This window comes from Bombina bombina, chromosome 5 (genome assembly GCF_027579735.1).
Source record: "Bombina bombina isolate aBomBom1 chromosome 5, aBomBom1.pri, whole genome shotgun sequence".
Lineage (NCBI taxonomy): Eukaryota > Metazoa > Chordata > Amphibia > Anura > Bombinatoridae > Bombina > Bombina bombina.
The window spans coordinates 1,068,177,167-1,068,199,714 of record NC_069503.1 but is presented as its reverse complement, the minus strand read 5'-3'; the positions used below and the strand labels follow the sequence as shown (position 1 = coordinate 1,068,199,714).

Below are 22,548 nucleotides of genomic sequence, written 5' to 3'. Positions count from 1 at the left end.
ATAGAAACTATATTTAGACAGATTTTCCTCAAAAAAGCATTGTATTTAAAAAAAAAAAAAAACATATTTAAATTAAAAAAAGATTTAAAAAAAAAACAAAACGTTTTTTAAAAAAACAAAAACATTTTTTTATCCATCCTAATATGAGTATGAGTTATGAGTATCTGTATTTGTCATGTTATATTTTAGTTTCCATTATTTAACTGTGAAAAACAGATAAAAAACATAAATCTATGCTTACCTGACAAATGTATTTATTTCCGGATACGGTGAGTCCACGGAATCATCAATTACTAGTGGGAATATCACTCCTGGCCAGCAGGAGGAGGCAAAGAGCACTACAGCAAAGCTGCTATATATGTCACTTCCCTTACCCATAACCTCCAGTCATTCAGCCAAAGGAAAAATGGAAAAAGAAGATAACACAAAAGTGTAGAGGTGCCTGAGGTTTTAGAAAAAAACATAATTTATGTTTACCTGATAAATTTATTTCTCTTGTAGTGTAGTCAATCCACGGGTCATCCATTACTTATGGAATATATCTCTTCCTAACAGGAAGCTGCAAGAGGATCACCCAAAGCAGAGCTGCTATATAGCTCCTCCCCTCACATGTCATATTCAGTCATTCGACCAAAGCAGACGAGAAAGGAGAAACCATAGGGTGCAGTGGTGACTGGAGTTTAATTAAAATTTAGATCTGCCTTAAAGACAGGGCGGGCCGTGGACTGACTACACTACAAGAGAAATAAATTTATCAGGTAAGCATAAATTATGTTTTCTCTTGTTAAGTGTAGTCAGTCCACGGGTCATCCATTACTTATGGAATACCAATACCAAAACTAAAGTACACGGATGAAGGGAGGGACAAGGCAGGAACATTAAACAGAAGGAAGCACTGCCTGAAGTACCTTTCTCCCAAAAATAGCCTCCGAAGAAGCAAAAGTGTCAAATTTGTAAAATTTTGAAAAAGTGTGAAGTGAAGACCAAGTTGCAGCCTTGCAAATCTGTTCAACAGAGGCCTCATTTTTAAAGGCCCAGGTGGAAGCCACAGCTCTAGTAGAATGAGCTGTAATCCTTTCAGGAGGCTGCTGTCCAGCAGTCTCATAGGCTAAACGTATTATGCTACGAAGCCAAAAAGAGAGAGAGGTAGCCGAAGCCTTTTGACCTCTTCTCTGTCCAGAGTAAACGACAAACAGGGAAGAAGTTTGACGAAAATATTTAGTTGCCTGCAAATAGAACTTCAGGGCACCGACTACGTCCAGATTATGCAAAAGTCGTTCCTTCTTTGAAGAAGGGTTAGGACACAGTGATGGAACAACAATCTCTTGATTGATATTCCTGTTAGTAACTACCTTAGGTAAGAACCCAGGTTTAGTACGCAAAACTACCTTGTCTGAATGAAAAATCAGATAAGGAGAATCACAATGTAAGGCAGATAACTCAGAGACTCTTCGAGCCGAGGAAATAGCCATCAAAAAAAGAACCTTCCAGGATAACAGCTTGATATCAATGGAATGAAGGGGTTCAAATGGAACGCCTTGAAGAACGTTAAGAACTAAGTTTAAGCTCCACGGCGGAGCAACAGTCTTAAACACAGGCTTAATCCTAGCTAAAGCCTGACAAAAAGCCTGAACGTCTGGAACTTCAGCCAGACGTTTGTGTAGAAGAATAGACAGAGCAGAAATCTGTCCCTTTAAGGAACTAGCAGATAAGCCCTTTTCTAAACCCTCTTGTAGAAAGGACAATATCCTAGGAATCCTAACCTTACTCCATGAGTAACACTTGGATTCGCACCAATATAAATATTTACGCCATATCTTATGGTAAATTTTTCTGGTAACAGGCTTCCTAGCCTGTATTAAGGTATCAATAACCGACTCCGAGAAGCCACGCTTTGATAGAATCAAGCATTCAATCTCCATGCAGTCAGCCTCAGAGAAATTAGATTTGGATGGTTGAAAGGACCCTGAATTAGAAGGTCCTGTCTCAGAGGCAGAGACCACGGTGGACAGGACGACATGTCCACTAGGTCTGCATACCAGGTCCTGCGTGGCCACGCAGGCGCTATCAGAATCACCGAAGCTCTCTCCTGTTTGATCTTGGCAATCAAACGAGGAAGCATCGGGAATGGTGGAAACACAAAAGCCATGTTGAAGACCCAAGGGGCTGTCAGAGCATCTATCAGCACCGCTCCCGGGTCCCTGGACCTGGATCCGTAACAAGGAAGCTTGGCGTTCTGGCGAGACGCCATGAGATCCAGATCTGGTTTGCCCCAACGATGAATCAGTTGAGCAAAGACCTCCGGATGAAGTTCCCACTACCCCGGATGAAAAGTCTGGCGACTTAGAAAATCCGCCTCCCAGTTCTCCACGCCTGGGATGTAAATCGCTGACAGGTGGCAAGAGTGAGACTCTGCCCAGCAAATTATCTTTGAGACTTCCAACATCGCTAGGGAACTTCTGGTTCCCCCTTGATGGTTGATGTAAGCCACAGTCGTGATGTTGTCCGACTGAAATCTGATGAACCTCAGAGTTGCTAACTGAAGCCAAGCTAGGAGAACATTGAATATTGCTCTTAATTCCAGAATATTTATTGGGAGGAGTTTCTCCTCCTGAGTCCATAATCCCTGAGCCTTCAGGGAGTTCCAGACTGCGCCCCAGCCTAGAAGGCTGGCGTCTGTTGTTACAATCGTCCAATCTGGCCTGCGAAAGGTCATCCCCTTGGACAGATGTGGCCGAGAAAGCCACCATAGAAGAGAATCTCTGGTCTCTTGATCCAGATTTAGTAGGGGGGACAAATCTGAGTAATCCCCGTTCCACTGACTTAGCATGCACAATTGCAGCGGTCTGAGATGCAGGCGCGCAAATGGTCCATTGCCGCTACCATTAAGCCGATTACTTCCATGCACTGAGCTACTGACGGGTGTGGAATGGAATGAAGGACACGGCAAGCATTTAGAAGTTTTGATAACCTGGCCTCTGTCAGGTAAATTTTCATCTCTACAGAATCTATAAGAGTCCCTAGAAAGGGAACCCTTGTAAGTGGTAATAGAGAACTCTTTTCCACGTTCACCTTCCACCCATGCGACCTCAGAAATGCCAGAACTATCTCTGTATGAGACTTGGCAGTTTGAAAACTTGACGCTTGTATCAGAATGTCGTCTAGGTACGGAGTCACCGCTATGCCTCACGGTCTTAGTACCGCCAGAAGTGAGCCCAGAACTTTTGTAAAGATTCTTGGAGCCGTAGCTAATCCGAAGGGAAGAGCTACAAACTGGTAATGCCTGTCTAGAAAGCAAATCTTAGGTACCGATAATGATCCTTGTGAATCGGTATGTGAAGGTAGGCATCCTTTAAGTCCACTGTGGTCATGTACTGACCCTCTTGGATCATGGGAAGGATGGTTCGAATAGTTTCCATTTTGAATGATGGAACTCTTAGGAATTTGTTTAGGATTTTTAAGTCCAAGATTGGTCTGACGGTTCCCTCTTTCTTGGGAACCACAAATAGATTTGAATAGAATCCTTGCCCGTGTTCCGTCCGCGGAACTGGGTGGATCACCCCCATTAGTAAGAGGTCTTGTACACAGCGTAGAAACGCCTCTTTCTTTATTTGGTTTGCTGATAACCTTGAAAGATGAAATCTCCCTCGTGGAGGAGAAGTTTTGAAGTCCAGGAGATATCCCTGAGATATGATCTCCAACGCCCAGGGATCCTGGACATCTCTTGCCCAAGCCTGGGCGAAGAGAGAAAGTCTGCCCCCCACTAGATCCGTTTCCGGATAGGGGGCCCTCTCTTCATGCTGTCTTAGGGGCAGCAGCAGGTTTCTTGGCCTGCTTGCCCTTGTTCCAGGACTGGTTAACTTTCCAGCCCTGCCTGTAACGAGCAACAGCTCCTTCCTGTTTTGGAGCGGAGGAAGTTGATGCTGCTCCTGCCTTGAAGTTACGAAAGGCACGAAAATTAGACTGTTTGGCCTTTGATTTGGCCCTGTCCTGAGGTAGAGCATGGCCCTTACCTCCCGTAATGTCAGCTATAATTTCTTTCAAGCCGGGCCCGAATAAGGTCTGCCCTTTGAAAGGAATATTAAGCAATTTAGATTTAGAAGTCACGTCAGCTGACCAGGATTTAAGCCATAGCGCTCTGCGCGCTTGGATGGCGAATCCTGAGTTCTTAGCCGTAAGTTTGGTTAAATGTACGACGGCATCAGAAACAAATGCGTTAGCTAGCTTAAGTGCTTTAAGCTTGTTCATAATTTCATCCAATGGAGCTGTCCGAATGGCCTCTTCCAGAGACTCAAACCAGAATGCCGCCGCAGCAGTGACAGGCGCAATGCATGCAAGGGGCTGTAAGATAAAACCTTGTTGAACAAACATTTTCTTAAGGTAACCCTCTAATTTCTTATCCATTGGATCTGAAAAGGCACAACTATCCTCCACCGGGATAGTGGTACGCTTAGCTAAAGTAGAAACTGCTCCCTCCACCTTAGGGACCGTCTGCCATAAGTCTCGTGTGATGGCGTCTATAGGAAACATTTTCCTAAATATGGGAGGAGGGGAAAAAGGCACACCAGGTCTATCCCACTCCTTGCTAATAATCTCTGTAATCCTTTTAGGTATAGGAAACACGTCAGTACACACCGGTACCGCATAGTATCTATCCAACCTACATAATTTTTCTGGAATTGCAACCGTGTTACAATCATTCAGAGCTGCTAATACCTCCCCTAGCAATATGCGGAGGTTCTCAAGCTTAAATTTAAAATTAGAAATCTCTGAATCCAGTCTCCCTGGATCAGATCCGTCACCCACAGAATGAAGCTCTCCGTCTTCATGTTCTGCAAATTGTGACGCAGTATCTGACATGGCTCTCACCTCATCCGCGCGCTCTGTCCTTAACCCAGAGCTATCGCGCTTGCCTCTTAATTCTGGCAATTTAGATAATACTTCTGTCATAACAGTAGCCATGTCTTGCAAAGTGATTTGTAAGGGCCTCCCTGATGTACTTGGCGCCACAAAATCACGCACCTCCTGAGCGGGAGGCGAAGGTACTGACACGTGAGGAGAGTTAGTCGGCATAACTTCCCCCTCGTTGTCTGGTGATAATTTCTTTACATGTAAAGATTGACTTTTATTTAAAGTAACATCAATGCAATTAGTACACAAATTTCTATTGGGCTCCACATTGGCCTTTAAACATAGTGAACAAAGAGATTCATCTGTGTCAGACATGTTTAAACAGACTAGCAATGAGACTAGCAAGCTTGGAAATACTTTTCTAAATAAATTTACAAGCAATATAAAAAACGCTACTGTGCCTTTAAGAAGCACAAAAAGCTGTCACAGTTGAAATAACAATGAACCAAAATAGTTATAGCAACCAATTTTTCATAGTAAATGTATTAAGTTAGCAAAGGATTGCACCCACCAGCAAATGGATGATTAACCCCTTAATACCCAAAAACGGATAACAATTTAATAATTAACGTTTTTATCACAGTCAAAACACACTGTCACAGGTCTGCTGTGACTGATTACCTCCCTCAAAATGAATTTTGAAGACCCCTGAGCTCTCTAGAGACGATCTGGATCATGGAGGATGAAGTAGACAAATTGTGACTGAATTTTTACTGCGCAAAAAAGCACTAAAATAGGCCCCTCCCACTCATATTACAACAGTGGGGAAGCTCAGATAACTGTTTCTATGCAGAAAACAAAGATGGCCATGTGGTAAAAATCATGCCCCAATAAGTTTTATCACCAAGTACCTCACAAAAAACGATTAACATGCCAGTAAACGTTTTAAACATACATTTGAAAAGTTATGAATTGTTATTAATAAGCCTGCTACCAGTCGCTTTTACTGCAGTTAAGGCTCATACATTATTTCAGTATTAACAGTATTTTCAGAGTCAATTCCATTCCTTAGAAAAATACATTCAGTGTACACACACTCATCAGCCTAATACCAGTCGCTATCACTGCATTTAAGGCTGAACTTACTTTACATTGGTATCAGCAGTATTTTCTCAGTCAATTCCATTCCTCAGAAAAATAATTTACTGCACATACCTCATTTGCAGGGGGGCCCTGCATGCTATTCCCCTTTTCTGAAGTTACCTCACTCCTCAGATGAGAACAGCCAGTGGATCTTAGTTACGTCTGCTAAGATCATAGAAAACGCAGGCAGATTCTTCTTCTAATGCTGCCTGAGAACAAACAGCACACTCCGGTGCCATTTAAAATAACAAACTTTTGATTGTAGAAATAAACTAAGTTAAAAAACACCACAGACCTCTCACAGCGACCTATCTTTAGTTAGGCTGCAAGAGAATGACTGAATATGACATGTGAGGGGAGGAGCTATATAGCAGCTCTGCTTTGGGTGATCCTCTTGCAGCTTCCTGTTAGGAAGAGCTATATTCCATAAGTAATGGATGACCCGTGGACTGACTACACTTAACAAGAGAAATAACTGTCTTAAATAAAGGGTGGTCTGTGGACTCACCATATCCGGAAATAAATAAATTTATCAGGTAAGCATAAATTATGTTTTCTTTCCTAAGATATGGTGAGTCCACAGAATCATCAATTACTAGTGGGAATCAATGCCCAAGCTAGAGGACACAGATGATAAGGGACGAAAATTATTTTGTTTGGTCCTCATTTTATTTGTTTTATCCTGAGGGAGGGCATGGCCTTTCCCTCCAGTGATGTCTGAAATAATCTCCTTCAGTTCAGGCCCGAATAGGGTCTTTCCTTTGAAAGGGATGTTCAAACGTTTAGATTTTGATGATACATCAGCAGACCAGGGCTTAAGCCATAACGCCCTGCGTACTAAAATGTCAAAACCTGAATTCTTTGCCGCTAATTTAGCCAGTTGGAAAGCGGCATCTGTAATGAAAGAATTAGCCAACTTAAGGGCCTTAATTCTATCCATAATATCCTCTAATGGAGTCTCCATCTGAAGAGCCTCTTCTAGAGCCTCGAACCAGAAAGCATCTGCAGTAGTTACAGGAACAATGCACGCAATAGGTTGGAGAAGAAAACCTTGTCACCACACTCACTTTACCCTTCCTAGCAGTTAAGCAGGCAAAGAGAATGACTGGGGGGGGGGGTGGAGCTAAGGGAGGAGCTATATAGACAGCTCTGCTGTGGGTGCTCTCTTTGCCACTTCCTGTTAGGAAGGAGAATATCCCACAAGTATGGATGAATCCGTGGACTCGATACATCTTACAAGAGAAAGCAAATACAATGTTTTACAACTTTATGCTTTATGAGCAAATATGAAACGATACAGTTCACAAATTGTTCCTCAACTATGTGTAGGAAATAAACCCAAAATATATGATACATTCTGTAAAAGGACCACAGCTGTTGATGAATAGGGTACTCACCCTCCAAAGAAACTTGCAGAGATACAGCCATGACAGCAATTGCAGATATACTGACAATGGCTGCTGCACCACAGAAAGAAGCGTGCGAAAGACAAGGTGGGAAAATTAACCCTTTGCGCTTTCACAACACACCCCTGCTGCCCACAAAACATAAAGAGCGCAATTTGAAACTCCAACAGCTGCGTGCTGACAAAGTTGCTGGTAGAAATAAGTCCGGGAGCGCCCCCTCAAGCGCCCCCTCAGCAATAGCGCTCATACAAGCTGTCTCTGAGGAAAAAAATAACATAAAAGAGTCACTATAAAAACCGCTAGCACTAAAAACGGTCTCTGAGAATATGAAGCCTATGGCCACACATCAGAGGATGGGCTTAGGAAAGGGATCTAGTAAAATTAAACAGTCCGGTTTGCTACCAGCTGAATGCCCATAATAAGCATGTGATCACTACACATGTAAAAATAAGGCATATAATAAATAAAGCATAAGAGTAGCAGAGGTTAAATATGACTGTGTGTAACATAGTTTGTCCCCTGGCTATGCTATACATGAAAGTGTACATACCATAAGCCTGCAGCCTATGTGAGGTTTGTAAGGAGGTTAGAGTGTGGAACTCAGAATGCAGGAACAGATACACTCAACAATGAAAGTCTTTTTGAAAGCTTTACTGATTGATAAGTAAAAGAACAATTGGTATTTCAGACAGAAGATTACAGAAACAGCCAGTTTGAACATAGGCCCTATGGAAATAACTAAAGTCTTTTTGCAGTAACACAGTCCAATAGACACTGGTATTTGAATTGAGCAGTAAAGGGTGAGATTGATAAAAAAATACCTGATAGGTGCAGCTGGTTTGAAGAATGCTGTCACTGGTAAGGTAGACACACATTTCTCAGCAGGCACAGGATACCCAGCGTGTACTGTTGGTGAGACTGTCATGGGATACCAGATAGGTACAGCAAGCACAGCTGGTTTAAGGAAGGCTGCCACTGGTAAGGTAGACACAGGTTTCTCAGCAGGCACAGGATACCCAGCGGGTACTGTTGGTAAGACTGTCACGGGATACCAGATAGGTACAGCAGACACGGCTGGTTTAAGGAAGGCTGCCACTGGTAAGGTAGACACAGATTTCTCAGCAGGCACAGGATACTCAGCGGGTACTGTTGGTGAGACTGTAACAGGATACCAGATAAATACAGCAGGTTTAATGAAGGCTGACACTGGTAAGATAGACACAGGTTTCTCAGCAGGCACAGGATACCCAATGGGTACTGTTGGTGAGACTGTTACGGGATACCAGATAGGTACAGCTTCAGGGACAAGGTGAGCATACAACGGTATCAGGTTATTCTGCTTGGCTTTCAGGAACCAGGTGAGCCTACGTAAGTGCAAGGAAAGTATGATTGACCTCTGAAGCAAGGTGAGCATACACAGGTATCAGGTAAGTATGATTTGGTCTCAATAGCAAAGTGAGCATACACAGGAATCTGGGAATTATGCTTTGGTCTCAGGAGCGAGGTGAGCAAGGTAGGTAAGGTAATAAATCACCCAGAGTAATGGACTGGTGAGTTTTTATAGGAACTCACACACCTGAGTTCTCCAAGCGGGAGTTCATATAATTGGGACATAGCCCCTATAAATCTAGGCAGCATGCGGCTGTGTATGACTAGAAGACAGTCTCAGTGTCCCTCCACGTGGGAAGCCTAGAAGGGGACCGACACTATCTGTGTTCGCCAAGACCAGGTCTCTCCGACCTAGTAAGTAAACTTACAGAGTGCTTTGTACTTACCTCAATGGCACTCACTCTACTGAGCTGTAGAGAAAAGCTGTTTCCAGTAGAGAGCCCATCCTGTGCTGTGAAAACAACAGCAGAGGATATTAGAGAAGAGTACAACGATGACCCAGCATGAGGAGGCTAGGGACAGGTCCCCTTGTGGAAGGTGTGTGACAAAAAACAGAATTTATGCTTACCTGATAAATTACTTTCTCCAACGGTGTGTCCGGTCCACGGCGTCATCCTTACTTGTGGGAATATCTCTTCCCCAACTGGAAATGGCAAAGAGTCCCAGCAAAGCTGGCCATATAGTCCCTCCTAGGCTCCGCCCACCCCAGTCATTCGACCGACAGACAGGAGGAAAAAATAGGAGAAACCATAGGGTGTCGTGGTGACTGTAGTTTAAAGAATTGATTAAAGAACCAGGGCGGGCCGTGGACCGCACACACCGTTGGAGAAAGAAATTTATCAGGCAAGCATAAATTCTGTTTTCTCCAACATTGGTGTGTCCGGTCCACGGCGTCATCCTTACTTGTGGGAACCAATACCAAAGCTTTAGGACACGGATGAAGGGAGGGAGCAAATCAGGTCACCTAAACGGAAGGCACCACGGCTTGCAAAACCTTTCTCCCAAAAATAGCCTCCGAAGAAGCAAAAGTATCAAATTTGTAAAATTTGGCAAAAGTGTGCAGTGAAGACCAAGTCGCTGCCTTACATATCTGATCAACAGAAGCCTCGTTCTTGAAGGCCCATGTGGAAGCTACAGCCCTAGTGGAGTGAGCTGTGATTCTTTCAGGAGGCTGCCGTCCGGCAGTCTCATAAGCCAATCGGATGATGCTTTTAAGCCAAAAGGAAAGAGAGGTAGAAGTTGCTTTTTGACCTCTCCTTTTACCAGAATAGACGACAAACAGAGAAGAAGTTTGCCTGAACTCTTTTGTAGCTTCTAAGTAGAATTGTAGAGCACGGACTACATCTAAATTGTGTAGCAAACGTTCCTTCTTTGAAACTGGATTCGGACACAAAGAAGGTACAACTATCTCCTGATTAATATTTTTGTTGGAAACAACCTTTGGTAGAAAACCAGGCTTAGTACGCAGAACAACCTTATCTGAATGGAACACCAGATAGGGTGGAGTACACTGTAGAGCAGATGACTCAGAAACTCTTCTAGCAGAAGAAATAGCAACCAAAAACAAAACTTTCCAAGATAACAACTTAATATCTATGGAATGTAAAGGTTCAAACGGAACCCTTTGAAGAACTGAAAGAACTAGATTTAAACTCCAGGGAGGAGTCAAAGGTCTGTAAACAGGCTTGATCCTAACCAAAGCCTGAACAAATGCTTGAACATCTGGCACAGCTGCCAGTCGTTTGTGTAGTAGGACAGATAAAGCAGAAATCTGTCCCTTTAGAGAACTCGCAGATAATCCTTTATCCAAACCTTCTTGTAGAAAGGAAAGAATCCTAGGAATCTTTATCTTATTCCATGGGAATCCCTTGGATTCACACCAGCAGATATATCTTTTCCATATTTTATGGTAAATCTTTCTAGTTACCGGTTTTCTGGCTTGAACCAGAGTATCTATCACGGAATCTGAAAACCCACGCTTTGATAGAATCAAGCGTTCAATCTCCAAGCCGTCAGCTGGAGGGAGACCAGATTTGGATGTTCGAATGGACCCTGAACAAGAAGGTCCTGTCTCAAAGGTAGCTTCCATGGTGGAACCAATGACATATTCACCAGGTCTGCATACCAAGTTCTGCGTGGCCACGCAGGAGCTATCAAGATCACCGAGGCCCTCTCCTGTTTGATCCTGGCTACCAGCCTGGGAATGAGAGGAAACGGTGGAAACATATAAGCTAGGTTGAAGGTCCAAGGCGCTACTAGTGCATCCACTAGAGTCGCCTTGGGATCCCTGGATCTGGACCCGTAGCAAGGAACCTTGAAGTTCTGACGAGACGCCATCAGATCCATATCTGGAATGCCCCATAGTTGCGTCAACTGGGCAAAGATCTCCGGGTGGAGTTCCCACTCCCCCGGATGGAATGTCTGACGACTCAAATAATCCGCTTCCCAGTTTTCCACACCTGGAATGTGGATCGCAGATAGGTGGCAGGAGTGATTCTCCGCCCATTGTATTATTTTGGTCACTTCTTTCATCGCCAGGGAACTCCTTGTTCCCCCCTGATGATTGAGATAAGCAACAGTCGTCATGTTATCTGATTGGAATCTTATGAATCTGGCCTTTGCTAGCTGAGGCCAAGCCCTGAGAGCATTGAATATCGCTCTTAGTTCCAGAATGTTTATCGGGAGAAGAGACTCTTCCCGAGACCACAGTTCCTGAGCTTTCAGGGATTCCCAGACCGCGCCCCAGCCCACTAGGCTGGTGTCGGTCGTGACGATGACCCACTCTGGACTGCGGAAGCTCATTCCCTGGGATATGTGATCCTGGGTTAGCCACCAACGCAGTGAGTCTCTGGTCTTCTGATCTACTTGAATCACTGGAGACAAGTCTGTATAGTCCCCATTCCACTGTTTCAGCATGCACAGTTGTAATGGTCTTAGATGAATTCGCGCAAAAGGAACTATGTCCATTGCTGCAACCATCAATCCTACTACTTCCATGCACTGAGCTACGGAAGGACGAGGAATAGAATGAAGAAACTTGACAAGCGTTTAGAAGTTTTGACTTTCTGACTTCTGTCAAGAAAATCCTCATTTCTAAGGAATCTATTATTGTTCCCAAGAAGGGAACTCTTGTCGACGGAGACAGGGAACTTTTTTCTATGTTCACCTTCCATCTGTGAGATCTGAGAAAGGCCAGAACGATGTCTGAGTGAGCCTTTGCCTTTGAAAGAGACGACGCTTGTACTAGAATGTCGTCCAAGTACGGTACTACTGCAATGCCCCTTGGTCTTAGAACCGCTAGAAGGGATCCGAGTACCTTTGTGAAAATCCTTGGAGCAGTGGCTAACCCGAATGGGAGGGCCACAAACTGGTAATGTTTGTCCAGAAAGGCGAACCTTAGGAACTGATGATGTTCTTTGTGGATAGGGATATGTAGATACGCATCCTTTAGATCCACGGTAGTCATAAATTGACCTTCCTGAATTGTGGGTAGAATCGTTCGAATAGTTTCCATCTTGAACGATGGTACTCTGAGAAATTTGTTTAGGATCTTTAAATCCAGGATTGGTCTGAAAGTTCCCTCTTTTTTGGGAACTACAAACAGATTTGAGTAAAATCCCATTCCTTGTTCCGCCGTTGGAACTGGGTGTATCACTCCCATCTTTAACAGGTCTTCTACACAATGTAAGAATGCCTGTCTCTTTATTTGGTTTGAGGATAAGTGAGACATGTGGAACCTTCCCCTTGGGGGTAGTTCCTTGAATTCCAGAAGATAACCCTGAGAAACTATTTCTAAGCGTCCAGGGATCCTGAACATCTCTTGCCCAAGCCTGAGCAAAGAGAGAGAGTCTGCCCCCCCACTAGATCCGGTCCCAGATCGGGGGCTACTCCTTCATGCTGTTTTGTTAGCAGCGGCAGGCTTCTTGGCCTGCTTACCTTTGTTCCAGCCTTGCATCGGTTTCCAGGCAGGTTTGGTCTGTGAGGTATTACCCTCTTGCTTAGAGGATGCAGAATTAGAGCCCGGTCCGTTCCTGAAATTATGAAAGGAACGAAAATTAGACTTATTCTTGGCCTTGAAAGGCCTATCTTGTGGGAGGGCGTGGCCCTTTCCCCCAGTGATGTCTGAGATAATCTCTTTCATTCTGGCCCAAAGAGAGTTTTTACCCTTGAAGGGGATATTAAGCAGTTTTGTCTTGGATGATACATCCGCTGACCAAGACTTTAGCCAAAGCGCTCTGCGCGCCACAATTGTAAACCCTGAGTTTTTCGCCGCTAAGCTAGCTATTTGCAAAGCGCATCTAAAATAAAAGAGTTAGCCAACTTAAGTGCGTGAACTCTGTCCATAACCTCCTCATATGGAGTCTCTCTACTGAACGACTTTTCTAGTTCCTCGAACCAGAACCACGCTGCTGTAGTGACAGGAACAATGCACGAAATGGGTTGAAGAAGGTAACCTTGCTGTATAAAAATCTTTTTAAGCAAACCCTCCAATTTTTTATCCATAGGATCTTTGAAAGCACAATTATCCTCGATAGGAATAGTAGTGCGCTTGTTTAGAGTAAGAAACTGCCCCCTTGACCTTAGGGACTGTCTGCCATAAGTCCTTTCTGGGGTCGACCATAGGAAATAATTTCTTAAATATAGGAGGGGGAACAAAAGGTATGCCGGGCTTCTCCCATTCCTTATTCACTATGTCCGCCACCCGCTTGGGTATAGGAAAAGCGTCGGGGTGCACCGGAACCTCTAGGAACTTGTCCATCTTGCATAATTTTTCTGGAATGACCAGGTTGTCACAATCATCCAGAGTAGATAACACCTCCTTAAGCAGTGCGCAGAGATGTTCTAATTTAAATGTCACAACATCAGGTTCAGCCTGTTGCGAAATTTGACCTGAATCTGAAATTTCCCCATCTGACAAAACCTCCCTCATGGCCCCTTCAGATTGGTGTGAGGGTATGACAGAACAATTATCATCAGCGCCCTCCTGCTCTTCAGTGTTTAAAACAGAGCAATAGCGCTTTCTCTGATATGCAGGCATTTTGGATAAAATATTTGCTATGGAGTTATCCATTACAGCCGTCAATTGTTGCATGGTAATAAGCATTGGCGCGCTAGAAGTACTAGGGGCCTCCTGCGTAGGCAAAACTGGTGTAGACACAGAAGGAGATGATGTAGAACCATGTCTACTCCCTTCATCTGATGAATCATCTTGGGCAACTTCATTATCTGTGACAGTACTGTCCTTACTTTGTTTTGGACGCTTTGGCACAATTATCACATAATTTTAGAAGGGGGAGACACATTGACTTTCATACATATAGAACATAGCTTATCTGAAGGCACAGACTTGTTAAACAGGCTTAAACTTGTCAGTAAAACACAAAAAACGTTTTAAAACAAAACCGTTACTGTCTCTTTAAATTTTAAACAGAGCACACTTTATTACTGAATATGTGAAAAAATATGAAGGAATTGTTCAAAATTTACCAAAATTTCACCACAGTGTCTTAAAGCATTAAAAGTATTACACACCAATTTTCAGAGCTTTAACCCTTAAAATAACGAAACCGGAGCCGGTTACAGTTTTTAACCCCTCTACAGTCCCAGCTACAGCCTTTGCTGCAACTCTACCAAGCCCAGAGGGGAATACGATACCAAATGACGCCTTCTAGGAACTTTTCCAACTATTTTCAGGTCCTCACACATGCGTCTGCATGTCTTGCTCTCAAAAACAACTGCGCAGTAATGGCGCGAAAATGAGGCTCAGCCTACAACTGGGAAGGCCCCTTCCTGACTGGTAAAAGGTGTCTAACATAGTGCCCTGACGTTAAAAAACGTTCCCCAAGTTTATAAATGTGAAATACCAGCATAAAACATGTATAAAATGCCCCAAATAAAGCAATCGATTTTGCCCATAAAAGTGTCTACCAGTTTTATAGCCCATATTAAGCCCTTTATTCTGCTTGAGACTAAGAAAATGGCTTACCGGTCCCCATGAGGGGGAAATGACAGCCTTCCGCATTACACAGTCTTGTTAGAAATATGGCTAGTCATACCTTAAGCAGAAAAGTCTGCTAACTGTTTCCCCCAACTGAAGTTACTTCATCTCAACAGTCCTATGTGGAAACAGCAAAGGATTTTAGTTACTGTCTGCTAAAATCATCTTCCTCTCACAAACAGAATTCTTCATCTCTTTCTGTTTCAGAGTAAATAGTACATACCAGCACTATTTTAAATAACAAACTCTTGATAGTAGAATAAAAAACTACAACTAAACACCACATACTCTTAACCATCTCCGTGGAGATGTTGCCTGTGCAACGGCAAAGAGAATGACTGGGGTGGGTGGAGCCTAGGAGGGACTATATGGCCAGCTTTGCTGGGACTCTCTGCCATTTCCTGTTGGGGAAGAGATATTCCGACAAGTAAGGATGACGCCGTGGACCGGACACACCAATGTTGGAGAAAAACTCCATACACTCCTCTATTCAATGCTTGATGATTGAGAGAGGTAATAGGTTTCACATAGGCCTGAGAACCCCTTTCAATGTAGAATCTGGAGCACCACAAATCTTCCCCTTCTCCTGGGAGGCAAAGAAGAAAAACTGAGTTGTACAGAAAGGTGGGAAGAGCTCAAAAGCTTGGTGTCTGTGGGACCTTTGCCTCCTCCTAATTCATTGTATATCAAAGTTTTTAAATTATATGAAATATAATATATTTATTAATGCTTTTTGATACCAGTAAGGCTATGGGTAATCGTCGGAGGTTATACTATTATGTTTAGCATTATGATTTTGACATGAATTTTTAAGATACAAGGATAAAAGGGAAATGTCAGTTAATAACTGTATCAAGAAATAAAAGCTTAATCATTTATATAAAACTCTCAATAACCATAAAGCAACAAAAATATTCAGGAGCTTACGTTGCCTTATCCTTCTTTTGATGTCTGTTTTGAATCAACCTTTCAATAGCCTCTTTTTCATAGGTGTGACCACACACTTTATTCTTCACAGGATTTTCCATTTCCAGCTGAATTGAAGGAAACATGACAAATCAGTTCATAAACTACGTGTACATCAGGTTTATCACCTGATCTATTATCTGACTACTCCATAAACATGTCAAGGGCTTAATTAGATAATACATCTCACTGTATTTCCCTTAAAGGGACATTAAACTGCCGAGTATAATTACTATAGAATGGTTACTACTCACCATGGTATTGTTTTTCCTCCTGTGCCTGCAGCTGTCTTCAAAGTCATTCTCTTATTTTAACCCCTTAAATATATAACACCTAGATTACAAATTGTGCGTTCATGTTTTAACGCTGAAAAAATGGTAATTTCAGCGTTAAAACAGCCCGCAGCCATTACAAGTCTTGTCAGTATAGCTGTACCGCAAGCCTTTTAGCCTGTAACACAATGTCAGTCCCGCACTCGTAAATATGCTCAATCTTCATCCAGGCGACAGGCAGCTCCATCTTCATCCAGGCGGCATCTTCTATCTTCAACCCGGCAGCGCGGAGTGGGTCCATCCTGAAGACATCCGGTGCGGAGCATCCTCTTCATACGGTTGCCGCCGTATACTGAATCTTCAATGCAAGGTACGCGATTCTAAATGGCGTCCCTTGCATTCCTATTGACTGATTTGATTTTAGGAATTCAAATCAGCCAATAGGATGAGAGCTACTGAAATTATATTGGCTGATTTGAATAGCCTATAGAATTTCAGTAGCTCTCATCCTATTGGGCTGATTTGAACAGCCAATAGGATTTCAGTAGCTCTCATTCTATTGGCTGATTTGAATTTCCAAAATCAAATCAGCCAATAGGAATGCAAGGGACGCCATATTGAATTGCGTACCTTGCAATGAAGATTCAGTATACGGCGGCGACCGTATGAAGAGGATGCTCCGAACCGGATGTCTTCAGGATGGACCCGCTCCGCGCAGCCGGGATGAAGACAGAGCCGTCTACCGTCTGGATAAAGATGAAGATCCTTCAAGCAGGACTTGAGCAACTGTAAGTGGATCTTCGGGGGTTAGTGTAAGGATTTTTTAAAACTTTTTTGGGTGTTTTTTTTTTTTTTTTAGTTTAGGGTTTGGGCTTTTTGTAAAAGAGCTAAATGCCCTTTTCAGGGCAATGCAAAAGAGCTAAATGCCCATACAAATGCCCTTTTCAGGGCAATGGGTAGATTAGGTTTTTTGAGATTTGTGGGTTTGGGGGGGGGGGGGTTGTAATGTTTGTGGGTCTTTGTAATTTTGTTTCAGGTAAAAGAGCTGTTTAACTTAGGGTAAATGCCCTACAAAAAGCCCTTTTAAGGGCCCTTGGTAGTTTATTATAGATTAGGGTTTTTTATTTTGTGGTGTTTTTTTTATTTTTTATAAAGGGTATTAGAATAGGAATTTTTTTTTTGTTATTCTTTCGTTTTTTATGTTGGGTAATGGTAGGTTGTTATATTTTTTGTAATGTTAGTGTTTTTTATTTTTTGTAATGTTAGTGTTTTTTATTTTTTGTAATGTTAGGTTTTAGTGTAAGGCAGCTTAGGTTTTATTTCACAGATAATTTTGTATTTATTTTAACTAGGTAGTTAGTAAATAGTTAATAACTATTTACTAACTAGTTTACTTAGTTAAAATAAATACAAACTTACCTGTGAAATAAAAATAAAACCTAAGCTAGCTACAATATAACTATTAGTTACATTGCAGCTAGCTTAGGTTTTATTTCACAGGTAAGTATGTACAATATTTAGTTTTAAATAGGTATTATTTAGTTAATAACTAACTTTAATTTAGCTCTATTTTTATTATGTTAAAGTTAGGGGTGTTAGGGTTAGGTTTAGGGGTTAATATAGTTTAATTTAGGTTGTTGCAATGTGGGGGGCTGGCAGGTTAGGGGTTAATAGGTTTATTTAGTGGTAGTGATGTCGGGGAGCGACGGAATAGGGGTTAATAGATTTATTATAGTGTGGACGATGTTAGGGTGCAGGGGAATAGGGGTTAATAGCTTTATTATAGTGGCGGCGATATCAGGAGCGGTAGATTAGGGGTTAATAGAGTTATTTTGTTGGCGGCAATATCGGGAGTGACTGATTAGGGGTTAATAACATTATGTAGGGGGCGGCAGATTAGAGGTGTTTAGACTTGGGGTTTATGTTAGGGTGTTAGGTTTAAACGTATCTTTTTTCCAACCATAGACATCAATGGGGTTGCGTTACGGAGCTTTTCATTACGCGATCGCAGGTGTTAGTTTTTTTTCTGACACCTTCTCCCCATTGATGTCTATGAGGAAAGCGTGCACGAGCACGTCAAAACAGCGCTTGTATTTTGTGCGGTATGGAGCTTAAAACCACCAAAGGTAACTTTTGTTGCGTTCGTTAAATTCCCTATAGCGCGCATAACTTGTAATCTACCTTAGTTCTGCCTCTTTACACTGGGTTTTAAACTGTGCAAAAAACTGCAAAAATGTAACACTTCTGCTCTCTATTATGTTAGCTAAGCTGAAGTGAAAGATACAGCTGTCAAAAAGTAGATTCGTGAAAGTGCACTGCTCATAACACAGGATGCAAAAATATGCTAGGTACAAGATTGCGGCGCCCAGTATAAAATGCAGAGCTTTACCAACTGGATTCTGTAATGAGTTACAAATAAGAGAACGGCTTTAAACAGAGCTGCAGATACAGGAAGGAATACAACAACATGGTTAGTAGTAACCATTCTACTGTAGTTGTACCCAGCAGTTTAGCCACCAATCAGCAAGCTCTACCCAGGTGCTGAACCAACAATAGTCTGGCTGCTAAGCTTACATTTATGCCTTTTCAAATAAAGATACCAAGAGAACAAAGAAAAAAAATGATGATAGGAGTAAATTAGAAGTTGCTTAAAAATTGCATTCTGAATCATGAAAGAACAAATTTGGGTTTCATATCCCTTTAATATCGATTTAAGTCATTACATTCATTATTTATCCCTCTGTAAACTTCACGTAAATAATATAGTAAAAGCATTCTGTTGTATCTTTGAATGTCTCTTATTATGTTCAACCATATTTATATGTATCCAGAAATTTCCTCCCACTCAAGTAGGACAATATCCGAAAAGGTGGGAAGCTATCCTCTGAGCACTGGAGTAGGTAGAAAGAAGTGTGAGGAGGTGAATATTGCCAATCGACATGGTGAAAACAAGGAGGAGAAAGTGGTTTGACTCTAGGTTTCATTTGGTTCTACATTAAGTGTGGATAAACCAGGGCATTTTAAACAACTTTGCAATTCTATTATCAATTTTGCTTAGTTTTCTTGGTATCCTTTATTAAAGAGTAATCCTAGGTGAGCTCAGTAGTGTGCATGTGTCTTTGGCCATATGGTAGCAGTGTTTGCAACAATGTTTATAGCAATGTTATACATAGTTGCAAACACTGCTGCAACAGAGTGCTAAAGACACGTTCCTAAGATCCTATCAGCAAACCAGATTTTGTCTCAAAGGATACCAAGAGAACAAAGCAAATTTGATATTAGAAGTAAATTGGAGAATTGTTTAAAATTGTATGTTCTTTATCGCCTCTTAAAAAACGTGCCAAGCTTTCTGGAATTTTTTGGCACAAGAATGCAGAAAAAAAAGTACAAATAATATTTGAGAGCACTGACATCATGTAAAAGAGACATCAAAGGAACTACAATGTCAGAATGAATATACTGAGGAAAAAATACCTTTGGTAGGAATGATGAGGGAGTTCAGACCACTGTATAATTCTGATGTAGACATCAGATAAGAGAAAACACAAAGAGTCTTAGCTTGTAAACATTCCTAGCTATGGAGAGTCTGATGAAGTTATGACTTAGTCCAACACGAAACAAGTGCGGTCACTTTCCTCTAGTGCATGTTTCTCCAAAATAAAAAATAAGTTACTTTTTAATTTTTAACACTGTTTTTATGAGTTCCTTCCTTTCACTGTGTTTCTCAGCTCTAGACCACGCCTACAATCACATCAAAAATAGTCTTAGAAATTACAAGACTGAAAATGATTTTTAAATATGGAATACATCCTCTTGTACATAGAATCTTTTAAAGGAAACATGGAAGATCTGGATAATCTGGGATCATATCCACCTTAGATACATCTTCTCGGAGCTGTAATATTGACTTGGTTGAACTTAAATCTAGACGGTCAAACTACAAACCTAACCTATCTTTGTCTGAAAGAGAAGCAGTGACTTCCCTAAGAAATAATCAGGATTTGGTTATCAGGAAATCAGACAAAGGTGGAATGGTTGTAGTAATGGACAGAGTACAGTATATAGCTGAAGGTCTCAGACAACTTAACAATGAACATGACTACCTAATTCTAGGAAGGGATCCTACAAATGAGTATAAAAATGAACTCAAACATCTCTTGGATGAAGGCATGGAACAAGGGTGTATAGATAGCAATACAGCTGAATTCCTTTTTGTGGATAATCCGAAAACACCTCTGTTCCATCATTTCCCCAAGACTCATAAATCCCTTATAGACATAAAAAGGTCGTCCCATTGTCAGTGGAGTTGAGTCACTCTTCGGGAAACCTCTCTCAATGGCTGGATAATATACTCCAGCCTATCGTTATGTCTCTCTTATCATATGTTCGAGACACTAAGCATATCCTAAACATACTTGAGCACATTAATTGGACTGAGTCTAGCATGTGGATGACAATTGATATTGTCTCTTTATATTCTAGCATCCCCCACCAGAAGGGAGTGGAAGCTGTCACTTTCTTTCTTGATAATTTCACAGATTATGATCTTTGCCTAAAGAATTTTATTCTTAAGGTACTCCACATTCCTACTTACTCACAATTTTTTCAAATTTGAAGACAATTATTATCTCCAGAGATGTGGTACCGCCATGGGGGCCAAATTTGCCCCCTCCTATGCAAATTTGTTTTTAGGATGGTGGGAATTTTACCACATTTTTGGAGATAATAATATTTACAGATCTCATATATCTCTAATCCAGAGGTATATAGATGATCTTATCTTCATCTGGACTGGAAGTGAGGAAACCATTTCCCAAGTTTTCTGGAATACCTACATTGCAATGATCTCAATCTGAAATTTACCTATGAGTTTAATCCACATACCATAAATTATCTTGACATTACACTGCGTGGCAACCCTGATGGTAAGATTGAATCTACCGTTTACAGGAAGCCTATCTCAGGCAATTCACTCCTTCAAGGCACTAGTTGCCATCCCAAGCATGTTCCATATGCTATTGCCAAGGGAGAATACACCAGACTGAGGAGGAATTGCACTAGTTTCCAACAATTTCAACAAGAATCAGTTGATTTAGAAAAGAGACTCCTAGAAAGGAAGTACCCTAAAGCAATAATTAAAAGGGCTAAAGCTGCTGTCAGTACCATAGAGAGAAGGGATTTGTTAAATATGAAATCTTCCAAAAACGATGATTTCAAAGGCTTGACTTGTACTAATCATAGTATACAGTATCAAGATATCTGTAAAATAGTTCGTAGACACTTCCCTCTCCTCTCAGCTGATGATAAGCTAGTCAATACTGTTAAGAATGGGCTCAGATGCTCCTATAGGAGGAGCCCAACACTGGGTAATCTCCTGGCCCCTACGCTATTGAAAAATAATACTGAGAGTCAATCATCCTGGCTAAGGCATACTGGCATGTTCAAATGTGGTCGGCGCAAGTGTAAACCCTGTGAGTACGTTCATGTGACACAGAATTTTTCCAGTATTGTCACTAACAAGAGGTATGATATTGGTACCTGTATGAACTGCACCACAGAATATGCCATTTACCTTATTGAATGTTCACACTGTAAACTACAGTATGTAGGTCTCACCTCACGGGACCTTAATACCCGGATACGAGAACATCTATCGTCATTTAAAATGAACAAGGCCAGCACTCCAATAGTACAACACTTTGGCTCTTTTCATAATAACGATCTGAGATATTTCTCATGGTGTGCTATAGAAAAAGTCCTTAGGCCCCCTAGGGGTGGTGATATAGATACAATATTGGCTAGAAGGGAAGCATATTGGATATTTACCCTTGAAAGCAGACTACCTAAAGGTCTGAACTCCAGATGTTGATATCATTAATCACTGGGAAATAATATTCTGCCAATATTGGCTCTGTACACTAATGACTGTATTTGCATTTATCTTCTAATATCTCACATGTCAGTATCTATATATATATAGAGCATAAGGAGCCCTCCTGATACCTATACATCCCCCTTACTGCATACTACGATATACATTTTGTGCATCCTTCACTTGTATTATGATCCCTCCTTTTAAAGAAATCCCTTTAAGTATTCATGGTGTTTATTCCACCACACAAAATTTCTCATTATGCCCTTTCTAACTTACCTAGTATTTATTCATTTATTTAGTTTACTACTTTGTCTATAAATTATTTTAAATAATGTAGTAGCTATAAAAATCTCCCTGGTGCTATATCTTTAATATCTTACCTTTATATAATTCATATTAGGATTGCGACTGTCATTTAGTTATACTAATATGTTTATACATATGCACCTCTATTTACAATTGTTGTTTATTGTGTATAGCACATATGCTGGCCACAGAGATAATGAAGTGTTAATTAGGATTAACTGTTGTATATGTTAATTCATGTCCTATTGGCTAGAGTCTTTGGGGGTAGTTCCTGTTTTAACCAATTATATTAGCCCATGGGGTTTTTAAACAGGTGTGTGGGGTAGCATGTCAGGCAGTGAC

The 22,548-nt window shown here is 41.5% G+C and overlaps 1 protein-coding gene across 1 annotated transcript in view; it reads right to left on the bottom strand.

The window, feature by feature from the left end:
- The window catches only part of NSMCE2 (NSE2 (MMS21) homolog, SMC5-SMC6 complex SUMO ligase), a 1,014,246-nt gene that overhangs the window by 8,256 nt on the left and 983,442 nt on the right, over nucleotides 1-22,548 (bottom strand). Inside the window, exon 6 of the mRNA XM_053715348.1 lies at nucleotides 15,715-15,821. Coding sequence (XP_053571323.1) covers nucleotides 15,715-15,821 — 107 coding nt within the window. The remainder of the gene's footprint in view (nucleotides 1-15,714; nucleotides 15,822-22,548) is intronic.